This window comes from Anolis sagrei, chromosome X, assembly GCF_037176765.1.
Source record: "Anolis sagrei isolate rAnoSag1 chromosome X, rAnoSag1.mat, whole genome shotgun sequence".
NCBI classification, from domain to species: Eukaryota; Metazoa; Chordata; class Lepidosauria; order Squamata; family Dactyloidae; genus Anolis; species Anolis sagrei.
The window spans coordinates 37,851,855-37,876,227 of record NC_090034.1 but is presented as its reverse complement, the minus strand read 5'-3'; the positions used below and the strand labels follow the sequence as shown (position 1 = coordinate 37,876,227).

The window sequence follows — 24,373 nt, the reverse complement described above, 5'->3', positions numbered from 1 at the left end:
GTGAATGGAGCCCCAGAGTCTAGAAGCAGCCACAAAGAAGGGCCTCTCCCATGTTCTCACCTGATTTCCACCTGAATACTAGGAAGTCCACTGTGAGAACAGTGGGATAAAGAGCAAGGTCTCCCCAGAAGGTTCCAAGAAGATCTCATATATGATCAGGTTAGAGAGTCATTCAAACCAAAGCTTTCTAAACAATGGGTTGTGACTCCATTTGTAGTTGAATTAACTGAATTAGGGGGCTAAATCATATATTATAGAGCAGGCCTGCACAACTCGGCAGAAGTAAGAGGCCAAAGGGGGGGGGGGGTTGCCATGCTCTGCGCTCTCCACAGCTTTCTCTGAGGCCACCTCCATCCTTGCTTTTCTGTCACATATGTCACTTGTGGCTTGGTGTGCTCATTCCCCGGCACCGCAGAACCAGCCCACACCAACTCCACGCACCCCCAAAGAGCCGCAAGTGAAGTCAAACTAGCCAGCCTGACGTCCTGGCATCTACTGTTTGTCTCTAAACTAGCTCCTTCCTTCCTGCATCCAATCTGCAAGGGCTGTTCCTCAACAGTTTATGCAAGTTGCATTTTTGTGGTGCAGAATTTGGACCGACTGCATGCACAATTCTGGAAGTGTATTACAACATGAGCTATTACAAACTTATTCAACTTTCAAGCTTCTCAGTCCTTTTTTCTGGTCCAAAAGAGAATAAATCCACTTCTTAGTACTACCTCTTAATTTTAATTAAGCAAATGTGATTTTAATTTACTTAAAAGGGGATTCCAAACTGAATTGATGCATGAAGGAAATATGGTTTGGATTCTATTCATGTGTCCTTGCCACCTCATTTACCTAAGTGCTGTTTACATTTGGATTCAGATGTGTCTACCTCATTTCAATTATTTTTTTGACAGAAAGTGATGTTCCAATGGCAATAGTGCATGGAAAGATGGGCAAAGAGTAGATATCTGTGTTGCTGCGTGTGCTTCCTTTTGAGTGCACAAGGCACTAATCATAAAACTTATTTTTGTAGCAACCGTGGCAGCCATGTATTACAGTTATTACATGTTACCAGATGGAAGCTATTGTCTCGCTCCGCCACCCCCAGGAATTGACATGGCCACTTACTACAGTGCTCTGCCAGCAGGAGTGACTGTGTCTAGCACTACAGGAGTAGCTACAATAACTGCGCCCCCACCTCCTGGCACTATAACACCACAATCCTCCGAGGCAGCTGATGAAAGTCGTGGAGGAATATCTGCCACAACTTCATCAACAAGGTATAATGATTTAAGTATTTGCATTTTTTGTATTGGTTAACAAAATCCACTCCCTGAGTTACAAACATCCTATTTACAAACGACAACAGGAAGTGAGAGAAAGCTCCCCCTCAGAAGGGAAATTCATTCCTGGAAGAGTTATTGTCATGCGAAGTTTTATTACCAATCTTTGTTTCCACAACAAGCCAAACTTTTCAAAATCCAACTATCACAGAGACAGAAAGTGAGGTGAAATCTTGTGAACAGGGGCACAGACAGCAAAACAAAAACAGCACAGGGGTTTTAACCCTTCCCTATGCTATCCAATGCTAGTTACACTTAAAAAATGCACTTGTTTCGACTTTCAAACATATCTTGTTTGTGACTTGGCGACTACCCGCATACCATAAGTTGTCCAGTCTTAAAGAGACTTAATTTTCTCAAACTATTATCCATTCTCCAGCTGTAGAACAAAAAAAGTAAAATTAATTTAGAACAGTTCACTTTGAGTGGAAGAGAATTCAGAACAATGTGTCATATCTTATGGAGGTCTTTTAATTGTAATTGAAGGTACTCCAGACACTTTGGGAAGTCTTCACACATTTTCCCTATCCTGAGTTTTCAGGATTGACTTGAAATGCATAAATGGGGGGATGGGGGTGGAGTAGGATGCAGATTGAAGTCAGTAAAAATTCTCTCCCATAAAAATCAGTGGGTTCTAGGAGTGTTTTAACTTTAAGTTACGACATCTCACATGAATTTCAGTAGATGCAACTATTTATTCAGAATTCCACCCTCTGTTGGCTACTATTGGAATTGTACCATGTTTGGATGTAAATGCAAAATATCCAGAAAACAAACCACACCACCTTCTCTGTGATAGCCCTCCTTCATATTAGTCTCCACATGATTCCTTAGAAACTTGCAAACCTTCTGGCACTTAGGCAGCACATATTTGGCTCCCACATTTGTAGAAACTAGCAGCTCTGGGTGAAGGCTGTTACTGTCATTTGAGAGGGTATGTTAACTCCGGTTATTGTGCTTAAATTGAGCATAAATAAACTATGTACAAATATAGTCCCTCAAATGAAGGTGCTGATTCATGGACATGAATATGAATGGAAAGAAACATGGTTCAGTCTTAATACTTATTTGTTTCTTCTCCACAGTGTGCTCTTGAGCTGTTTCAAGCCTGTTGGAAGGCCTAGTCTCAAAACCAGGAGATTCTGTTTTTTAAAAGGCCCTTAGGTCTGAATTGTTGGAGTTCAACCCCACACTGCCCGTCTCAAGTCCTCAATGAGGAATACTTTAGTTAGTTTAGTATAGTCTGAGGGTTTCCCTTCCCCCATCTCTCCTCAATGACAGTTGGGAGTGTATCTATTTCTTCTTTCCTCTCTGTTTCTGCTCTCATTCTGACTGGTTGTTTAAAATGGATACTTTTCTACTGCAAGCTTTTTGAATCTGACTTCTGCCTTATTACACTGCAGTATGGAGAGTATGTGCTGTTTGCTTTGAGATCTCTTTCTGCTTGTGTGTCAGGAGAAATGTAGTGAATGAGTTTCCCCTCTTTGAAACCTTAGATGAGATGGGTATTAGAGTAACTCAGACCGGGTTTTTTACCATTAAGAAATGCAGTTATTTCTTATTATTGTAAATAAACTATTTGTGATTTTTTAAAGACCCTAAGCTCTGAATTCTTTACAGCCACATCACATGACACTTTATGCTTTTCTCGCTAATGAGCTGATGCTCAACTTTTGATTCCTGTTTATGTTTTTGGATATTCTGCTCTATTTTAGGATAGTTTTCCCTAGCATGAATCACACTGGAGAAGAGGGCAAATTTTAATTTAAATTGCCTGTCTCCAGTAGCCCACAAATGACCTTTTCAATTTAAAAAATGATGATGGGTGGAAATTACAGAGTCTCATAGTTATACAGGAAGGTTTAAGGTATCCATCCATCATCTGTTGAAATTCTCAAATCAGAATGGTTCTAAAACGACCTTCCAGTTTAACTCACTCCCTACTGTGTTGCTGTATACTTGAAGCATTTCTGAACTCTGCTACAAATCATAGTGCCAAAATAAAATGCTCGGATCTAGCGATCAGAACTTAATTTTGTCTTGGGTCCAGCAAGCGAGAGCAATATAAACAGCTGTGACTTTTAAAAACACTTTGCTGCTTGGCCATCAGTAGTGATATGAAAAGTGAAGCACTCTTCCGGTTGTGTGTAAATAATATTTCAATGTTTTTTCAGCACAATTCCTCCTGTGGTTGCCATCATCCCCCCACCTCCAGACATCCAACCTGTTATTGACAAGCTAGCTGAATATGTTGCAAGGAATGGGATTAAATTTGAGACTAGTGTTCGTGCCAAGAATGATCCCAGGTAAGTGTGATTGGCATTTTCTCATGATGTCATAGAATTTTGCAATACGGTGAAAGGGAATGGCTTACTTTTCTCATTGGCAGTCTGTTTGGCAAAGAAAGCCATTAACATAATGTTGTAATTTTGATAATTAAAATTCAAGGTACTACTTTATGGTAATGGTAAGGCATTTTGGCATAAGTTACTATATTTATTTCAGAACATTATATTACCTCTCTGTGCCTAAAGTAGTGTCGTTGTAAATTATGGATTTATGTTATAGCTATATTGTTTGGGTCCTGGTTATTTGGACCATATATCTCTGTATGACCCTGTTAGAAGTCAAAGATCATCTGGGTGACAGCTTTCTCCGTCCCACTACCTTTTCAAATGTGTTTGGGAATTCTCCTGGAGCCTGGAACCCCAGGTTTCGGCAGTGGCCAGGGGAGCTTTCACACAATTAAAACTTGTGTGCCAGCTGCGCCTGTACCTTGAGAAGCCAGATTTGGCCACAGTGGTCCATGCTCTTGTTACATCTCAAATAGATTAGTGCAACACGATCTATGTGGGGTTATCTTTGAAGACTGTTCGGAAGCTTCAAGTAGTCCAATAGGCAGCAGCCAGATTGCTCACCGTTGTGGCGTAGGGGGAGCATACAACCCCCGTTGCGTGGGCTCCACTGGCTGCCAGTTTGCTACTAAGCACAATTCAAAGTGCTGGCTTTAGCTTATAAAAGCCCTAAATGGTTCTGGCCCAGCTCACCTGTCTGAGTGTATCTCAACGCAGATGCTAAGATTGTCTGGGGCGGCCCTGCTCTCGGTCCCACCTCCTTCACAGCCGCTGTTGGTGGGGACAAGGGACAGGGCCTTCTCAGAGGTGGCCCGTCGGCTGTGGAACTTCCTTCCCAGTGAAATTAGATTAGAAAGAAACTAAAAACCTGGCTGTGGAACCAAGCATTTGGAGAGTAGCACAGTGCAATAGGCAGCTTTGAAGTGACTGAAATATGATTGGAATGACTCCTTGGGTTACGATTTTGGGTCTTTTAACAGTTTATTTAATGTATTGATTGTTATGGTTTTATTATTTATTGATTTTAATGTATATTCTATTTGTATGTTTATGTTTATTGTGGCATTGAATTGTTGACAGTTTGGAAGCAGCTCTGAGTCCCCTTCAGGATTGAGATAGAACAATGTAAAAATACAATAAAAATAAATAAATAAACAAACAAACAAGGGAAACAGGGCCTTTTGGGTAGGCTGTTCCTCCCAGACTTTGGCGCTCCCTCCCAAGAGAGACTGAGTGGCTTTAATTTACATTGAATTCATATAATTCTTTGGTTTTAATTGTATCTGTTTTGTACTCAGGACCCAAACAATATAGCTATAACATAAATCCATAATTTACAACGACACTACTTTAGGCACAGAGAGGTAATATAATGTTCTGAAATAATTCATATAATTCTTTGGTTTTAATTGTATCTGTTTTGTACTCAATTTTGAACATATTTTATTAAGCCATTTGTACAATGCCTCTTTCCATGCTTTTAATTTTATCATTTTGTACCAGCCCAACATGGCCTGTTTATGTTTCCTAATAATGCATGTGCACACTTCTTTCTATATGTGTATAAGATGCTATTGCATTGCCTTACAGTTTGTTGACTGTAATAAAGGCATCATTGAATTGAATTGAAGAGAGACCAGGATGGCCCCATCCCTGCTTGCCTTTCTCAAGCAGGTGAAGACATTTCTTTGCCATGAGGAGGCAGGATGAGGGGCACACTGCTGCAGATGTTGTGGGTGGGATTGGGGGAGGAGGGGTTTAGATTTTAAATGTAATTTTAATTGTATTTTAACTTATTTTAACTGTCGATTTTTTGTATACATTTATATGTGTATTTGCCTTGTTTTTAAATTCTATCTTGTTGTGCCATGTTATTGTTAGTCACCTTGAGTCCCTATGGACTCAAGTAAGTAAATAAATTACTGTATTTGCAGTGCTGATGTGTGAGTATTTTTGCACAATTTAATTTTTGTTTTCTTCTCGAAAAGATTTGAGTTTTTGCAGCCCTGGCATCAGTACAATGCCTACTATGAATTTAAGAAACAATTCTTCCTTCAAAAAGAGGACAGTGACAGCTCAAAGGTAGGCTTACAACATTCAGAAACAACAGCGGTGCTTCGTTTAATGATATATTATTTTTATAGTGGCTTGACTTGGAACAGCTAAAGCAGAGAAACTAATTCCAGTAAATATACTTATTTTAAAAATGCATTATCTCGCATTATCTTTGCAAATGACAATTTGCTGTGGCTCATAAAATACCATTATTAAAAAGTAATAAAAGTATTACTAATGTAATGTGTCTTATGTGGGACAGCCAAAACTTAACTGTACAAGATGTGGTTATAAGTATATTGACTAGAGTCAGTTTTAGGGAGCATGTTCTCTCCCTTAAAAGCTTGCAACAAATTGAAGCCAGGCTAATTAAAATGCTGCCTCCTCCAGTATATTCCTTCCATTGTCCTGCAGTGAACTGAAGAGATCTGACTGAATTTTCTATCACCAACTGATTTATAATTGTTGTGAACAAGGGGAAGGAAAAATCTGTAGTAACATCCACATTGTGAAATTCTCTTTCCTATTTTGGCCCATTTCTTCTGATTTTCCACCACCAAGTTAACAATGTTCATGTCTTTTTAAAGACTAGATTTTGCCTGTGATCTCAGTGGTTTTTAATCTCCTTATGTATTTTGTTCTTACGTGCTTGAGATATAGTTTTCATCATGTAATATAATATTACAGTTATTCAGTTATTCTTCTGTCACTGTCAGTCCCCAATGGGCGCTCTTCTTAATAGATATCGTAAAGGTAAAAGTTTCCCCTTGACCAACTCTGAGGGGTGGTACTCATCTCTATTTCTAAGCTGAAGAGCCAGCATTGTCCGTAGATGCATCCTAGGTCATGTGGCCGGCATGACTGCATGGAGCGCCATTACCTTCCCACCAAAGCAATACCTATTGATCTCACATTTGAATGTTTTCGAATTGCTAGGTTGACAGAAATGGGGCCTAACAGCAAGAGCTCTCCCCTGATTCAAACCACCAACCTTTCAGTCAGCAAGTTCAGCAGCTCAGCAGTTTAACCCACTGCGCCACCAGGGGCTCCCTTAAAAGATATAAGCATTGTATATACATAAACACTTGGACACAAAGCTTAATACATCTAGAGTTCCCTGAGGTGTTCCCATCAGTTGTAATTTTCATACAACATATAGTACCCCTCCTGATTATAGTGGCAAAAGTGAAGCGCTGTGAATCTACAGTTTCTTGATATATTCTTGTTGCGTTTTGCTTATTATGATATTCTGTGTACAGAACTGGTTGTCTGAAGAGTTTTCAATTAAAATCTACCACTCCCAAGATATTGAAGAGACATGTTGGGGCCTAGGAGACTTTTCTGATGACATTATCCAGTTTTCTTTCATCCAGTTGAAGCTAATAGAAGGAGCAGCTGGTGTATACAAGTGTTATTTGATGGTATAGATGCCCACCAACAGAAAGAGATCCACCAACCTCTTGTTGAACATCCATCTAGGATTAAGACTAACATAAAACAGAGTAAAATAAAATAAAGGAACAAGCAAGAAACAAGTGTGCCATGTTTTGGAACAAAAGTCTTAGATGAGTGCTTACTTAATGGGTCAGATAACGTCTTGAGTAACTTAGCAAGTGCAACTCCGTTCTAGGATGTAGGAGACTGTTAAACCACCTGCCCCGTAACAGGAGACATAAGATGATTTAAATTGTCCCTTTATGCTATAATGATAACTTTTAACTTCAGTCTGTGGGGCAGGAGGAGGAGAGGCATGCTAATTTCCTCATGGGTTTCAATATTGCTGATGGTTTACTTTTGATATCCTTATACGTGCAGACCACGAGTTAACCAATTTAGAGTAGTAGTTCAGGTTTTTATCAGAGTGAATTCGATTGTTAAAAACATACATAAGTTGTTCTTATACATTTTTGAACCAAAAATTTTCTTCGATCCGTTTTGGTGTGATAGAGGTTGGATGAGCATCTTTTAGGAGTGCTTTAGTTGCATATTCTTATGTGACAGTATTTTGGACTAGATGGCCTTTGTAATACTTCCAACTCTTAAAATGCTCTGATTCTCTGATTTTAACAGAAACCTAGATCATAGGATACAAAGAGTATTTGAAAAATTCAATAATTCAATTAAAATTGAAGTATTGAGAATTTATTCTGATGTGTATTTTAGAATAACGGAAATGAACATTGGAATAGTAGACAGTGGTATCACAGTGAGAACTCAGTATGGGATTCTTGAACTTTATTCTTAAATTATTGAACTTTATTCTTAAATTATATGTAGGTGGCCAGAAAATGGTTGTGTATGCGCACTCATTCAGTAATGCGCACTCACTGTGGCAATCATCTAGAAGGGCAGGAATCATATTCCTGTCTTATACCCCTCTACAGAAGTGATTGGACGCTATTTTCTGTTGTGGCGCATCAATATTCAGTTTGAGTTTGTCGAAGAATGGTACATGCAGTGCCATTGTGCATTCAGTTGATTTAAAGTTCACTTGTGCAATCTTGCCATTTAGCATAAGTGTTGCACAACGCAATCAGTGTGTGATTTCCCATATGGAGATTTATGCTACATTTCTGCAATGTGTCAGGAGTGGTGTCTAGCCTGTCTCTCAAGTAAAAGCAAAGGATAACTTTATTGGAAAGAGCTGCCAAAGCAAACTACACTACTTTTTGTCAGTACTAAGAGGTTACCCGAAACTACATGACTTTATAAAGGTATTTCAGTTGAAAATTGCACACTACAATGTTCATTGTCTAACATCATGTCTACCATTACATTTGCCCACCTGTGTATTAATTGGTTCTATAGTCAAAACATCTCATTGTGGTATTCGCTCTGTCTTTGAGAAACCACACCCTAACTCCCATCTTTCATTTGGCTTATACATTGTTATATATCTGGCAACAAGTAAACATACACTGTCTCTATAATAATACTCTGTGTCCCGTGCTACAACAGATATCCCCTCTATTGTGATGTTCATGGCAGGACCACTATGGAGTCCTGACACAATGTAGGATTTCAGGCAAGCTGTTTCTAATTTATAAAGTGGTGGCCAAAAGTACTCAGTGTTGTTCTAGCATAAAGACAGTGAAATAAGATGTATTCGCTCTGTATGTGTGTGTGTGAATATGTTAACGGTGGACTACTTAATCTCAGTTAATAACCTTCATGGTGCTGTTAACTTACCATGTCTAGGTAGGTCCACCTTTATGAAGTAGGATGTGTACTTAGGGGAAGTTTGTCCTTTTATATACCCTTCCTCCTGTCAGTGAAATTTTCTTCCATCAAAAACACTAAACTGAAGGAAGATAAAATCTTTCCCTACAGTAAAGGTTCTGCTTTTATACCCTGCATGTGTGTCTGGGTTCATTTTGCTAGTGAAAAAAATTAGGTTTATAACCAAAGGAACAATCTCACCATGTTGATGTATATGCATTTTTTTAGTTACCTTATATACTCGAGTATAAGCTGACCCGAATATAAGCCGAGGCACCTAATCTTACCACCAAAAAACTGGGAAAATGGGTTGACTCAATTATAAGCCTAGGGTAGGAAATGCAGCAGCTATTGGTAAATTTCAAAATAAAAATAGATACCAATGCAATTAAATTAACTGAGGCATCAGTAGGTTAAATATTTTTGAATATTTACATACAACTATAACTTAAGATAAGACTGTCCAACTCTGATTAAAACATTATGCTAACCTTCAATGTAAATGTGCTTATTTATTCTTCTAATAACAGTAAAGAGAGTAAAATAATAAATGTAATAATAATAACAACAATATCAACAACAGAGTAAAATAATAAATAACCTTGACTCGAGTATAAGCCAAGGGGGACTTTTTTAGCCTAAAAAAGGGCTGAAAAACTAGACTTGTACTCGAGTATATACAATATACAAGATCAGATATGAAGCATAGAATGTCGTACATACTTTTAATTAATTAAAACCCATGTAGAAAAATCTGATTTTAAAAAATTGCCATACCACGATATGAATCCCTTTTGCTGGTCTGCAGGACCACAACCACAGTCACTGACATGTTTAGAAAAAAAGCAGATTATTCTGAATGTCTGGATAGTTCTAGTCATAACCCTGAGAGGGAATCATGTGTGTCAGTGTTCCTGCATATCAGGAACTGTTGTGTAAAAAACCTAGTATGCCATGCAGCACATGCTATTCAAATCGTGACATGCTAATATTCCATGACGACGTTGGGCAGTATTTGCTCACATGGCTAGGGATGCACTACATCATGTGCTGCTTCTGTGTCCAGATCGTCTATAAAAAAGCTATACAACAAGGAAGTAGTTTAAATAGCCCTTTAATTAACTTTTTGAAATTGTTTTAAAGGACAAAGCATAAAGGAATGATTCTGGAATTTATGTTGTGTTTTTCGGTGTCTGTTCAAAGCCTGCTTCTTTATAAAACTGTGTTTTCCTTTGTGGCTTCATTTATATATAAGCATTTACGCCACATGATTTTCCATTGAAAAGTGAGATGCCTCTTTCCTTCTACCCCTCTCCATGCCTTCAAGCATGTTGCATCTTTGTCAGAGGATATCCCAGTGAACACTGCCAGTGATGTACCTGGAGAAACTCAGTTTTCCACTGACCAGACATCTGAAGATATGGAGTCTGTTTCCCAAGGAAGTAAAAAAGATCCAAATATCATCAAACTTGGTAATGATGGCAAACTGGTGAAAGGTATGTCTATGTTGGTGTAGGTTTTAAGACACTTGAAAACCCTACATGTATATGCTTTTTGCTTTAAATATATCTGTAATGTGTAAGAAAGGGGTTTTTGACCCCTTGAACCCATCTGAAGGATGGGATACAGTCTGATTCAAGTAATTTTGTTTTTCAATCATTATGAAGTCAGTTTTCTGTTTTAACACTTTGGGGTTTTCAAACACTGGGGTCTAATGTATAATTTATATTGATTTTCCTGGGGGAAGAGGGAAGATTCCTGTAGAAATGTTGGAATGATCAAGCAAAGTGAGCATAACTGTTCTTCCCACATATGCATTATGCATGACTTTGTTGCATATCTTTGGGTAGAGTTGAGAAAACATAAGAAAGACCTTCCCAGTGCAAGAGAGACATTGGAAAAATAACTGTTTTTCCCAATAGTCCTCTGTCTTAGTGTAGCATGATCCAGTGTACCTTGCTGAAATGTAAGTCCTATTTTGTTCACCGAGACTTCCTTGTCTTTGAAGAAGAAAAGGTTCTTCATAACGTGAAGGTAAATAACAGGGTTATTTAACCTCACAATTTTACTGTAATCATTTTGTCCAGTTTTTCCCACTACAGCAAAAAATTACAAGATTGCAAGAGTAATCAGTGTAACAGTTGATGCAGACTGAGAGAGATTGGTTGATTTTTCCATAGATCCAAATTCTCATAAGCACTCATCATTAGCTGAGACTGATGGGAACCATGGTTTTATATCAGCAAGGCCACAGATTGTGCACTCCCGCTATAGAGGCTTGAGATATTGTCACCTCTGTTAATGCACTCTTCTAAAGATTGATTGTTCAGGCACTGCGCGACTGCTAGAGAGGCTGGAGAAGCAGTCATAACTCAAGCTGTTAACCCAGAAGAAGATGCGAGATATCAGTCCTTGTCATCTCTACTTAACAGGTTCTTGGGTAGCAGTGCTGGAAAACATTTCTGTTTCTGAAACTCTAGAGACCATCTACTTCTGAATTAGATATAGAAATGTTCTGGCTTGATATGATGGGACTATTAGTAGAACACAAACCACACAAGTTAAGAGAGTGATACAGCAGCCAAAAAGGCGAGTGTAATTGTTGGTTGCTTCAGCAAGAGTATACTATCCCGCTGAGAGATGCAGTATCTTAGATCTCCTGGAATTTAATAACTGTGAATTTTAACTTCACATTTTATTAGTGTCTAACTTCCTTTTTTAGTCAAGGTGATCAGGAAGGCAGTTGCCTTCCAAATCTTGGGTGACACACACTTCACTGACCCATTTCAAACCAGCTTCGGAGCAGGATGTGGAGTTGAGACTGCTATGGTCACCTTAGCGCAGTGTTTCTCAACCTTCCTAATGCTGCAACTCCTTAATACAGTTCCTCATGTTGTGGTGACCCCTAACCATTAAATTATTTTCATTGCTACTTCATAACTGCAATTTATCTACTGTTATTAATCATAATATCAACATCTGATATGTACGATGTATTTCATTCACTGGACCAAATTTGGCACAAATACCCGATACGCCCAAATGTGAATCCTGGTGGGGTTGGGGGGGGGGGGATTGATTTTGTCATTTGGGAGTTGGAGTTGCTGGAATTTATAGTTCACCTACAATTAAAGAGCATCCTGAATTACACCAACAATGGAATTGAATCAAACCTGGCACACAGAACTCCCATGACCAACAGAAAATTCCTGGGTTTGGTGGGCATTGACCTTCAGTGGTAGTTCTCCTATATCCAGAGAGCACTGTGGACTTAAACAATGATGGATCTGGACCAAACTTGGCATGAATACTTAATATAACCAAATGTGAACACTGGTGGACTTTGGGGAAAATAGACCTTGACTTTTGAGAGTTGTATTTGCTGGGATTTATAGTTCACCCACCATCAAAACCTTACAAATAATTAAAATAAAAAGCTTTCTAAACCCCACCAAGCTTAGAATTGGGCCAAACTTCCTGTATAGAACCCCCATGCCTTCAAGAGACTTGCTGGAGCGAGCCTCCCTCCAACTTCACATTCTCTCCCTCGCCTGCACATGTGCACCATACTGTCATGTGCCAAGCATGCCTGCACTTCCTTCCCTGCTTGGAGTCTCAGAAACAGCCCTCCCCTTGGCTGAGGGGCTGGCGGAGGGGCCGGCCAATCACAGCAGAGGAGGGCTTTTGGTGGAAGGATTCGCTGTCTGTTTCCAAAAAGGAAGAGAAGGACAGGCAAAGAGATCTTCAGCCTTCTCTGCCAAAGGGGTTCCTAAGACCAACAGAAATGAATGTTTTCTGGACTTCCGGTGGACATGGCGACGGGATAGCCTCGTCGAGAGGGAGCTCCCGATGAGGACCTGTGTAGTGGTGGCTGGGTTGAGCTGAATGCTCCCCCCTTTGCCGGATTGAGTTTGCAAAGGTGTCGCGAATCCCAGAGTGGGCTTGAGACCCCAGAGATCTCTCCCCCCTCAAGGAGGAGAGGTCGGGAGGGTTCGAGCAGCACAGGGGAAAGCGAGCCACCCCACAAGGATCGAGCCGCAAGGCTTGTTTAACTGCCGCCAATCCATTCACAAATTGAAGAAGAAAGAAGAATTAAGAAGCCCCAGTTTGGGGAGAGACACAAGAAAGACCCCATCTTCAGGTAATGGGAACTCGTTCCCGAATTTTAAAGAAGAAAAAGCTAAGCTAGAAATAGCAGGGGAGAATATGGAAAGATAAAGAACTAAAGAAGAAGTTATAGAAATTAACAAAGAAGAGATTGCATTAACTGGCTTTTTGATAGATAATTTAAGGAATTAAAGGAGCAGAGTGACTGAATCAAGATCTATTTAAGATTAAATACAATTAAATACGATATTCTGGCAACTGGGACAATTTGAATGAATTTTTAAATTAGTAAATAGTGAGCGGGGCTGCTCTATTTAAGTTAAATTAATTCTAAATTTAATTTAAAGTACAAGAAGACGGGATATCTCCCCCCCATCACCCCCCCCCCTGTTGGGGAAGTAAAGGGAAAAAGCGATTGTGAGCCCGACCTTGACGCCATAACTGTTGTGTCTAGCTCCAACCTTCTTCATAAACAAGCAGGCTGAGTGGAGGAGAAGGAAGTGACGAAACAGAAGGTTGATTGCAGGGACGAACGAGAAACCGGAAGAAACAAAGAAAGGAAGGAAGGGCGGAAGTGACGGAAGTGACGGGGCGGAAGGAGGGCAGACGCCATTTTGGAAACCATAGAGAAAGTCCGATAGTGACGGAAGTGACGGGGCGGAAGGAGGGCAGACGCCATTTTGGAAACCATAGAGAAAGTCCGATACAGAGCGGCCAGAAATAAAATTGAGAATAAACCTGTAATAAAGGGATTTTCTGAAACAAATTTTGATAAACCTGGAAGAGAAGAGGAGTAGAGGACAGGAGGAGACAGAACAAGGATGAGAAGCAGACGATACAAGGACGAGAAGTAGACGACGACGGCGGTGACGTGGAAGAGAAGCAGACGAAGGGCGAGGGGCGTCAAAGACGAGGACGAGAAGCAGACGAACTTTGATCAATCGAGGACGAGAAGTAGACGAGTAATAAAGGATAAAGTAGAGGGGAGAAGCAGAAGAAGAAAGTAGACTTTCTCCTTTTTTTAGGGAGAAGGGATCCGAGATGACAACTCAAGGAAAACCAGAGTCCCGGAGGGGATCTTTGGACATAAACCCAAAAATGGACAATCTTCTAAAAGAAATAAAAAAGATATCAGAAAAACAAGATGCATTGAAGGTGGAATTGAAGGAGGAGGTCAAGACTAAGCATGAGGAATACTATAAGAAACAAGAGGGAATTATCACGAAGATGACAGAGGAATTTAAGGCAATGAAAACTGAAATAAAAGAAGAATTTGGCCAGATCAAAAAAGATATATCACAATTACATGGGGAAGTGAATGAATTAAAAGTTTCTAAAGAGAAAATTGAGGGAACTCAATCAGAAATGGCGCAGAAGATAAAAGGTCTGGATAAACAAAGAGAGAAAATGGAACTAGAACAAGAGAGACTACTGCAAATGCAAATGGACTTCCAATTAAGACTTAGAAATATAGCGGAGGAGGAGAAAGAAGATATAAGACAAATGGTAATTAAAATGCTGGCAAGTTGTTTGGAGTGTGAGGAAGATGAATTGGAACAAGAGGTGGATCAAATTTACAGGATTTCATCATTCTATTCAAGGAGAAATAAGACGGATAGGGATGTGATTGTGAAGTTTACAAGAAAGAAGGTACGGGATGACATCTTGTATAATAGCAATAGAAACCCAATCCGTTATAAAGGAAAGAAAGTTGTGGTCTTGAAGGAATTTCCGCAGATGACTTTAGCAAGAAGAAGAAAATATTTTTTCCTAACAGAGGAGCTGAAAAAGAGGGAGATAAGATTCAGGTGGGAAAGAAGAGAAGGAATAATGGTGACTTACAATGAAGAAAGACTCTGGTTGACATCTGAACATAAGGCAAAGGTATTTTATGATAAACTTATGAGTCAAAAGGAGGGAGAAGAAGAGATGGGAGAAGGGGGGGAAGAAGAAGAAGAAGAAGAAGAAGAAACAGAAGGAGCTGAAGGAGCTGAAGAAAGAAGATTATCCACCCCCAGAAAAGGAATTAAAGCTAAAAAAGCAAGATATAAATCACCAAAGGATTATAGTTACCTCTCGAAAGATCCAAAACCACAGAGAATGACACCACGAAAAAAAGAAGGAAAAGAAGGACAGAGTATGGAACAACCAACAACTGGAACAACGGAAACGGCTTCAGGCGACATAGGACTGGGATTAGATCAGAATGAATAACAAGATGGAGCGACAAATAAAATGTTTTTCTAACAATATTAATGGATTGAACTCCCCCCAAAAACGTAAGAAAGTCTGGAATAGTTTGAAGAAATCTAGTTATGACGTAATAGCTCTCCAGGAGACGCACATCTGTGATAGACATACAGCACACTTACCGAACAAAAAATTAGGAAAAGAATATCATTCGTCATACGAGAAAAAGAAGAGAGGAGTAGTTACATACGTAAAGGAAACAATAGAATCAGAATTGGCTTTTAGAGATTTAGAAGGAAGATGTGTTGCAGTAAAGATGATAATTGGAGATTCTAAAATTTTGATTTGTAACATCTACGCGCCTAACGGTCCCAAGATAAAATTTGTTGAATTTTTAAATGTTAAACTGAAAGAAGTGGAATTTGATGAACTGATTCTGGTAGGAGATTTTAATGGGGTATTGGACTCCCAAATGGACAAAAGCTTGAAGACTAGAAAGTCTAAGGAAGGCAAACTTCCACAAAAATTTACAGACCTTCAGAAAGAATTTGATTTAGAAGATATATGGAGAAACAGAAATAAAGATAAAAAAGACTATACCTTCTTCTCAAATAGACATCAATCTTGGTCGAGGATAGACATGGCTTGGATAACTAGGAATCTCTCCGCAAAAGTCAAGGAGATCAATATATTACCACGAGATCTGTCTGACCACTGCCCTCTAGAAATTGTTATTAACCACAAAAACTGTCTCAGAAAATGGAGATTAAATGAGAACCTGATAAAAACAGAAGAAGATAAAGAATACTACAATAAAATAATCCAAGACTTTTTGCAAATAAACAAATTGGATGAAATGGAGCCACGAGTGGTGTGGGATGCATTTAAAGCAGTTCTGAGAGGACATTTTATACAACAAGGATCAAGGAAGAATAGAGAAAGGAATAAAAGAATAAAGGAATTGGCAGCAGAAATAGCAGCCAAGGAAATGGAATCAAAACGAAAACCATCGAAAAGAATAGAGAGACAACTGTTGGCACTAAAACAAGAGAAAAACCATGTGGAGTTAGAACTCCAGTCAAGACAAATGAAATTTTTAAAACAACAGACTTTTGAAAATGCGAATAAACCTGGTAAATGGTTAGCAAATCAAATCCGGAAAAAAAGACAAATAAATTATATATCTAAAATAACAACTGCAGACAAAGACTTGAGGGCGGATAAAGAAATCATAGAGGAGTTCAGGAGATTTTATACTCAATTATATACAAAGGACAATATAATGAAAGAAGACATTATGGAGTACATAGGCCAAATGAAGCTAGATAAAATAACGGATGAAGATAGAGAAGCATTGAATAAAGAGATATCTGAGGAAGAAATTGAAAAAGCAATTAATAAAATGGAGGCAGATAAGGCCCCTGGACCTGATGGGTTTACGGCGGGATTTTATAAATCCTTCAAACAACAGCTATTACCAACACTTAAAGTTATTGTAAATGAAGCGATGAAATATCAGAAGGTACCAGATTCTTGGAAGGAAGCGGAGATCACAGTGATACACAAAGAAGGCTCCCCGGAAACAGATATTAAAAATTATAGGCCAATTTCCCTCTTAAACACGGATTATAAAATATTTGCAAACATCATGGCCACAAGATTAAAACTATTCTTAAATAAATGGATTGGAGAAGAGCAAACAGGTTTTCTGCCAAATAGACATATGAAAGAAAACATACGCAACGTTCTAGATCTTTTGGAATATTATGAGATGAACCATCAAAAAGAATTCGCTATTCTATCAATAGATGCAGAGAAAGCTTTTGATAATTTGAATTGGGATTTTTTCAAGATACTAATACAAGAATTGGACATGGGGGAAAAATTTAATAATGCTATTAATGCGATCTACGAATTTCAAAAAGCTAAAGTGAAAATAAATGGTCAAATGACACAAGAATTTGAAATAGCAAAGGGTACCAGGCAAGGGTGCCCATTATCCCCATTGATTTTCATAATGGCAGTGGAGATCCTAATGAAGAAAATTAGAGAAGATGAAAAGATAAAAGGAGCGAAAATTGGAAAATTTGAATACAAGATACGAGCGTTTGCGGATGATCTATTAGGAACAATTGAGGATCCGGAGAAAAATTTACAAAATTGGATAACTAAAATAGAACAATTCGGAAAAGTGGCAGGCTTTAAAATGAATATGAAGAAAACAAAGCTCCTATTTAAGAATGTGGAAAAGGAGAAACAAGCAAAGATACAACAACAAGTGGGGATAGAGAGTGTTAAGAAAATTAGATACCTCGGAGTCTGGATTACAGCGAGAAATGGTCAACTTCTGAAGAATAATTACGAAATAGTTTGGAAGAAAATTCAAAAAGATCTACTAAAATGGAACTCTTTAAACCTATCACTTCTTGGCCGGATATCTTTAATAAAGATGAATGTTCTACCAAAACTTATATTTCTATTTCAAAATATTCCGATAATAAGAAATCAAACCCTATTCAAAAAATGGAAGAAGGATTTATTGAAATTTGTCTGGAAAGGAAAAAGGCCAAGAATAAACTACATAAATCTGATAGATAAAAAATCTAGAGGAGGGTTGGGATTTCCTGATTTGAAGACTTATCATGAGGCATGTGCTCTGTCATGGATAAGAGACTGGATGACGTTAGACAAAGAAAAGTGTTTAAATTTAGAAGGTCATGACCTGAGAGTAGGATGGCACGCATATGTTTGGTATAATAGAGAATTAAAAGAAAAAAACTTTGGTAATCATTTTGTGCGAGCCTCCCTACTGAGGACATGGATGAGATATAAAGCTCTCTTTTACAAAAACACACCATTGTGGGTCTCAGCAATGGAGGCACATCAAAGAAGATTGTTAGGATGGAGGGTTTGGCCAAGATATAAGGACATCTTGGTAAAAGGGAAAATGGAGATTAAATCTTTTGAACAACTCAAGAACTCTTATGGCAATATAACTTGGTTACATTATTTACAAATTAAAGAATATTTCAAACAAGATCAAAAAATTGGTTTTGACTGGGAAGAAAACACATGGGATAAAGTATTAAGAATACAAAAGAAAACAGTGACAATACTCTATAATAAATTGGTCCAATGGCAAACGGAAACTGAACAGGTGAAAACATGTATGATTAAGTGGGCCGAAAATTTAAGACGACCCATCCAGTTTAGAGAATGGGAGCAAATATGGAACAAAAAGTTGAAATATACATATGCCATGGACCTGAAAGAAAATTGGTATAAAATGTTTTATAGATGGTATTTGACACCGAATAAACTTAGTCATATGTATCAAAATGTCTCAGATAAATGTTGGAAATGTGGGGAACAAACAGGCACATTCTACCATATGTGGTGGACTTGTAAGGATACAACTAAGTTTTGGGCTTCGGTCCATGAGGAAACACAAAAGATGTTGAAGAAGAGGTTCAAAAAGAAACCTGAGTATTATTTATTGGGATTTACAGATTCGGATTTTAAACTGGATGAGAATGAAGACAAATTATTTACATACTACACTACAGCGGCAAGGATTGTTTTTGCCAAATATTGGAAGAATGACCAAATACCGACCATTGAAGAATGGTTGGAGAAAGTTAAAGAAACAAGAGACATGGATGAACTAACTTTTTTGATGAGAAGAAATACTGGAAAATCGCTAAAGAGAACAGACTGGACCTTTTTCTATGACTACGAAAAGAAACTTAAAGATAAAAGTTTTAGAGGACAAGAATAGATAAGTAAGTTGGAGTGAGAAGAGTGAGTGAGAAGATCCTGAGGTTGGAGTGGAGGTCATTTTAGATTAGTTTAGGTGTTTTTTGTTGTTGTGTTTTTGTGCTACCCTTCCTTCTTTTCTATCCTCTTGTTATTGTCCCCCCTCTTTCCCTGTGTTGATTTATAAAATGTTTAATAAAAATTATTTGGAAGAGAAATGAATGTTTTCTGATGGTCTTTGGTGACTCCCCCCCCCCCCCAGGGGTCCCAACCCCCAGGTTGAGAAAAGCTGCCTTAGTGGATGATCTCTGTCTTAATATTAACAGGGGTATTGTGTTGGTGCTTCTAAACCTCTCAGTGATCTTCAGTACATTTACCATGTTAACCTTCGGGAGTCCCTAAAAGGGGGGCTGGGGAAGGCATTTTGTTTCAGTGGTTCTGATTATATCTCTAAGGCATGTTCCAGATAGTGATACTTGGGGATCTCTGTTCCTCAAAAAAGGAGCTGTTATATGGTATCCCACCAGGAGCCATTCTTTTCCCAGTGCATTTTAACTTTTCCATTGAGCTGCTGGGAGAGATCTTGACCTCTTCTGGCAGACTTTCTCAGTCAATTTTAAACTGTGAATTTTAACTTAACCTTTTATTAGTATTAGTCTCAATATTTGTTCTATTTTAATATATACATTTTAATAATTTAATAATTTTATCTGTGGGTTCTAACCATGTTGTACCCTGACTCAAGCTGTGAAGAGGTGGGTAATTAATAACAACAACAACAAAAATATTTCAAGTAGCTGAACTATTTTCAAAAATAAAAAATAGGTGAGGGCTTGACTTCAATGAAATTAATTTTGGTTAATTCTAACATTATCAAATGATTTTCAAAAATAGTTTTTCAATCTCTGCATTTTATTTATTTGCATGTATATGCTACTTTTCTATAACAGCTTTAAAACAAAATAATAAAACCGAAAACTAACATAAATAATTAAAAGCAGTAAAACGGCTGACACTATTTAAAGACCAAATGTTGTAATCCACCTTCTTAAAGCATGAGAATGCTTTAACATACCACTGTATTGACCACCTCCATCCAATTAATGTTAAACCTTTCCATAGCCAATAAAAATTGTCTAGTAAACAGTATCTCACTTAAGTAAAGCTTTTCTTTTTTTACAGCCTCCTTTGCACCAATCAGTTTTGCAATCAGGGTCAAAGAGAATGACTTGCTCCCTTTGGAGAAAAACCGTGTGAAATTAGATGATGACAGTGACGAGGAAGGGGAGGAAGGTAAAGAAGGTCAAGAGAATGCAAGTAGCACTTCAAACACCGGTGTAGCATTTGCATCATCCAGTAATACTCCTGAAGAAAGGAAGCCCCAGCTTACTCAGGAGGAGCTGGAGGCCAAACAAGGTAAAAAAAAAAACCCAGTTCTGATAGAAGAAAATAACCGAAACTTGTAAATTGTACAGTTCCATGAACTTCTGCCTTCATTTGTCATTGTTGCCATGTGCTCCTAATAATTTCCACAGGGTTTTCTTGGCATGATCTGGTTAGATGTTTGCCTTTCTTTTGTAGTCCAACATTCGAACCGCTACGCCTCCCTTCATTTAGATATGGCTAAGAAAGCCTTGAAGCAAGCAAGTAATATAGAGACACAGAGAGATAAACAGTAGGCAGAAACAATACAGGAGTCACTTTCTCTCTGTGTTAGATCTATATTTAGTTGGGTTTTTTTTTTTAAATGATCTGATTCAACTCTTCTATAGTTTTCTTTTTGTTATGGCCTGAAGGCAGTAAAATTGCTACTGCTGAGAGGTAAATAGAATTATTCACAGTATGGAAATTAGTCTTAATCATCAGGATGTTGGTTTGCCTGGTATAATCAGCTACTGCTGTATGATTGCTGCAAGCACCCATTTACTTTTGTACCATGTGTTCATATGCTCTAGGGATCTGCTATGTTAGGGCTGAATTGGATCCTACAGACTTTTTCCATTCCTTTTTGTTACGTAATGTGTTTTTTTTTAATTGAAGCACTTTTTTTCCTTGTCTGCCCTTCATGATGTGTCTTGAGTGTCATGTCATTGAAGCATTTGTGGGCTCCTCCTCAGCAATTTGATATGCATTATGTTACAAGTTTTTTTAAATAATTATTGAACACAGTTATAATTATTCTTAATTATTAGCAGTCTCAAAAAATAGCATCTCCTCTTGTCCTTCTTTTAATTTACGCGTAACCTATTCCAAGTTGTTTATATCCTCAAAATGAGGTGCCCAGAACTGAACAAAGTACTCCAGAAGCCCATCCTACTGTTTTTACTCTCTTAGCAAAATAGAGGGCTCACTCTGTCTTCTTTAAAAATCTGTATTGCTTCTTGGCCCACTTTCCTCTCCTAGATAGATGTCAAAAATCCTGAGATTTGTGTTTTTCTTAAGGGATTCAACAGCTTTCATTCACTAGTATCAAAACCAGTTCTATGGTGGTCCCATCTGTACTGATTTGCACTGTACCGTTCTGTATTGTGAGAATAGCTTCTTGTGGCCAATTGTCCTAGGGGTTTTGTCTGTATTGATCGGGTAGTGATTCAAACAAACTTCACCCTTTATCATAGCCATGTTTTGCAAAACGGGTCACTGGCACTCTCCATTTGACCTACATCTTAACCAAAAAAAACCCTACCACTACAACTCTGTAACCACTCCACCAGAGCCACGAGAACTGAATTTCTGCACAGGATATCCCTACCCGATCTATACAAAGCAGCCACATGACCATTCATTTGACACTACTGGCTAGATGTCAGGTCAGAAAGATATTTGAGGGTTGGAAGGTTAGTGTTGTCTTCTGCTCTTGCTTGACATGCTTCTTATCTTCAGATGTATAGTGCCGCTTGCCTGTAACTGTTCTCCTTTGAATGCCCATCTGTGAATTCATGCAATCCATTCTTTTGCTACAGTAGGCATATTTTAGAATCTCTCCCATCTTTCATTCCTTGATGGGGCTCTTAAATCTCAGCTCGTCTGAAAGCAAGGGAATGCTGCACATTTAGTACATCTTGATTTCAGTGAGACTTTTGACAAGGTTTCCCATTATATTTTTGAAAACAAGCTTGCAAAGTGCGAACCAAAAATGCTAATGCTGGGTGAATTTTAATTGGATAATGGGTGAAAGCCAAAGAGTGTGCCAGTGGTTCTCATCCTGGAAGAGAACGAGCCTGACTCCTTTTGCTAGTCTAGGGAAAAGCAGGCAATAAATGCCATGCAAGCAATTTCTTCAAGATAACTTTGGAGTATTTTGTTCATATAAGAAGCATTATCTTTTGGTGGGCAATTTATTCTTTCCCCACTGTACTCCTGTTTGCAGATTCTGTAAATAGTAATTCACGTTGGAAAGCAACTGTGCTCATTAAATGTTCTTTAATTAGGACAATTCAGATAAAACACCTGCATGAATAAGATAATGATAGTAACTGATAGGATGGTTTTCTGTGTTGTTGATCTTACTACATTTCTGTTGTATCATTTTCATCTCTGTTTTCTTTGCCATGACTTCATTAACATAGAGAATCCTTTGCCTATAGATAACATTCTGATCCTCTAAAAAATCACCAAAATTATTTTCCTACTTTAATTGTTCCTATAGTCATAATCATATTCCCTGTTTCTATTTCTTTCCATCTTTTCCAGTTAATAAAAGATTTTCCTTCCAAGCCGCTCTTCTTGATGGCAGGGCGGCGTTTGTTTTATTTTTGTACCATATCTGGTATATAAAGTAATTTTATGGACCATTAATGTAAGCTTATGGTTTCTATTTTGTTTTAGTTATACCAGTGGTTCTCAGCCTGGGGTCTCCAGGTGTTTTTTGGCCTTCAACTCCCAGAATTCCTAACAGCTGGTAAACAGGCTAGGATTTCTAGGAGTTGTAGGCCAAAAACATCTGGGGACCCCAGGTTGAGAACCACTGAGTTACATAGATTGGTATAAGAAATCCCAACCACCTAAAGTGCTAAGTGAATTATATCCTTGAAAACTCTCCACTTTTTGTATCCCTCCAGCAAAGCAAAAACTGGAGGACAGATTGGCAGCTGCAGCCAGGGAAAAGCTAGCTCAAGCATCTAAGGAGTCAAAAGAAAAGCAACTTCAGGCGGAAAGGAAAAGGAAAGCTGCTCTGTTTTTGCAGAATCTGAAGAATCCCTTGGCAGATGCAGATGTTGAGAAAATGGAGGAGAATGCTTTTAATATAGAGGTGAGTGTCATTTTGGCCAGCATGGCGCTTACTGCAGAAAGCCATACAATTAGGCACTGCTGTGAGAACAAGCCAAGACTACCTTATTCAAATAAGGATGGAGGAAGAATTCATAATTGAATCTCCCTTCCCATTCTTCTGTTCTCTTCCTATCTTCTCTCCCATTTTAAATCCCCCATTCAAAAATTGTGCGCCAACTGTGCTCGTTCCTTGAGATGTCAGATCTCACCATTGTGGTGCATGCCTTAGTTACATGGATTACTGTAATGCGCTCTATCTTCTCAGTGGTTGCCTGGGTGCTTCTATGCTGCCAGTCTTAAATTATAGATTGTATTGTTTTTAACATTGTTAGCCGCTTTTAGTTTCCTTTAGGAGAGGAAATAAGAACAACAACAAGAGCTACATTTATATGTTTTTGCCTCCTAGCAAGCCTAGGGGTACTTTGAGTTAAACCTAATTTCATCCTGTCACCCCATTAGTTAGTCGGCGGATGCGTCCTTCTCAGTAAATCTCAAGAGAACAACAAGCATCTGTCTCTAGGAGATCACTTGTGACCAAGTATGATTGTCTTCCAAGGGTGGAGTCTTTCTGGTGGATCAGTATGTGACTATGGTGACCTATTCTGGATCCACATGGACTCTCACAATGAGGACATAAATAGATTTCCAGAAGGAAGGTTGCCACGACAAGTGTTTGCTTGACACAGCTTCCTCTGGGCATGTTTCTCCCTTTTGTCCCCTATCCGTGCCTCCTGAAAATCCACAGCACTGTTGGTAACAGCTGACCTCCAGTTTCAATGTGCTGGTGGTCTTTGCTTCTTCCAGAACGCTGATGTTTCTCTTCCTGTCTTTCCAAGAGATTTGCAGGATTTTTCAAAGACAATGCTGATGATTTTTTTTTCCAGAAGCCGAGAACAATGTTAATAGACAGCCCATGTTTTGCAGCCATACAGTAGAGTTGGGAGGACAATGTCTTTCTAAACAAGCATCTTGGTATCCCTACAAATGTTCGGAACCTCAAACACTCTCTGGTTTGTTTGAAAATTCTGTCCATACGAAGCTCAAGTGGTGTTGTATTTCACCATCCATGTCAACTTTTGTGGAGGGGTA

At 38.5% G+C, this 24,373-nt stretch overlaps 1 protein-coding gene across 3 annotated transcripts in view; it reads left to right on the top strand.

Annotated features, from left to right (window-relative positions):
- The window catches only part of SFSWAP (splicing factor SWAP), a 66,010-nt gene that overhangs the window by 15,509 nt on the left and 26,128 nt on the right, over nt 1-24,373 (top strand). For all 3 annotated transcript variants that reach the window (XM_060785636.2, XM_060785637.2, XM_067473206.1), the window contains 6 exons: nt 1,022-1,268; nt 3,506-3,637; nt 5,674-5,767; nt 10,287-10,455; nt 20,195-20,428; nt 23,074-23,264. In XM_060785636.2, the coding sequence (XP_060641619.2) occupies nt 1,022-1,268; nt 3,506-3,637; nt 5,674-5,767; nt 10,287-10,455; nt 20,195-20,428; nt 23,074-23,264 (1,067 nt within the window). The remainder of the gene's footprint in view (nt 1-1,021; nt 1,269-3,505; nt 3,638-5,673; nt 5,768-10,286; nt 10,456-20,194; nt 20,429-23,073; nt 23,265-24,373) is intronic.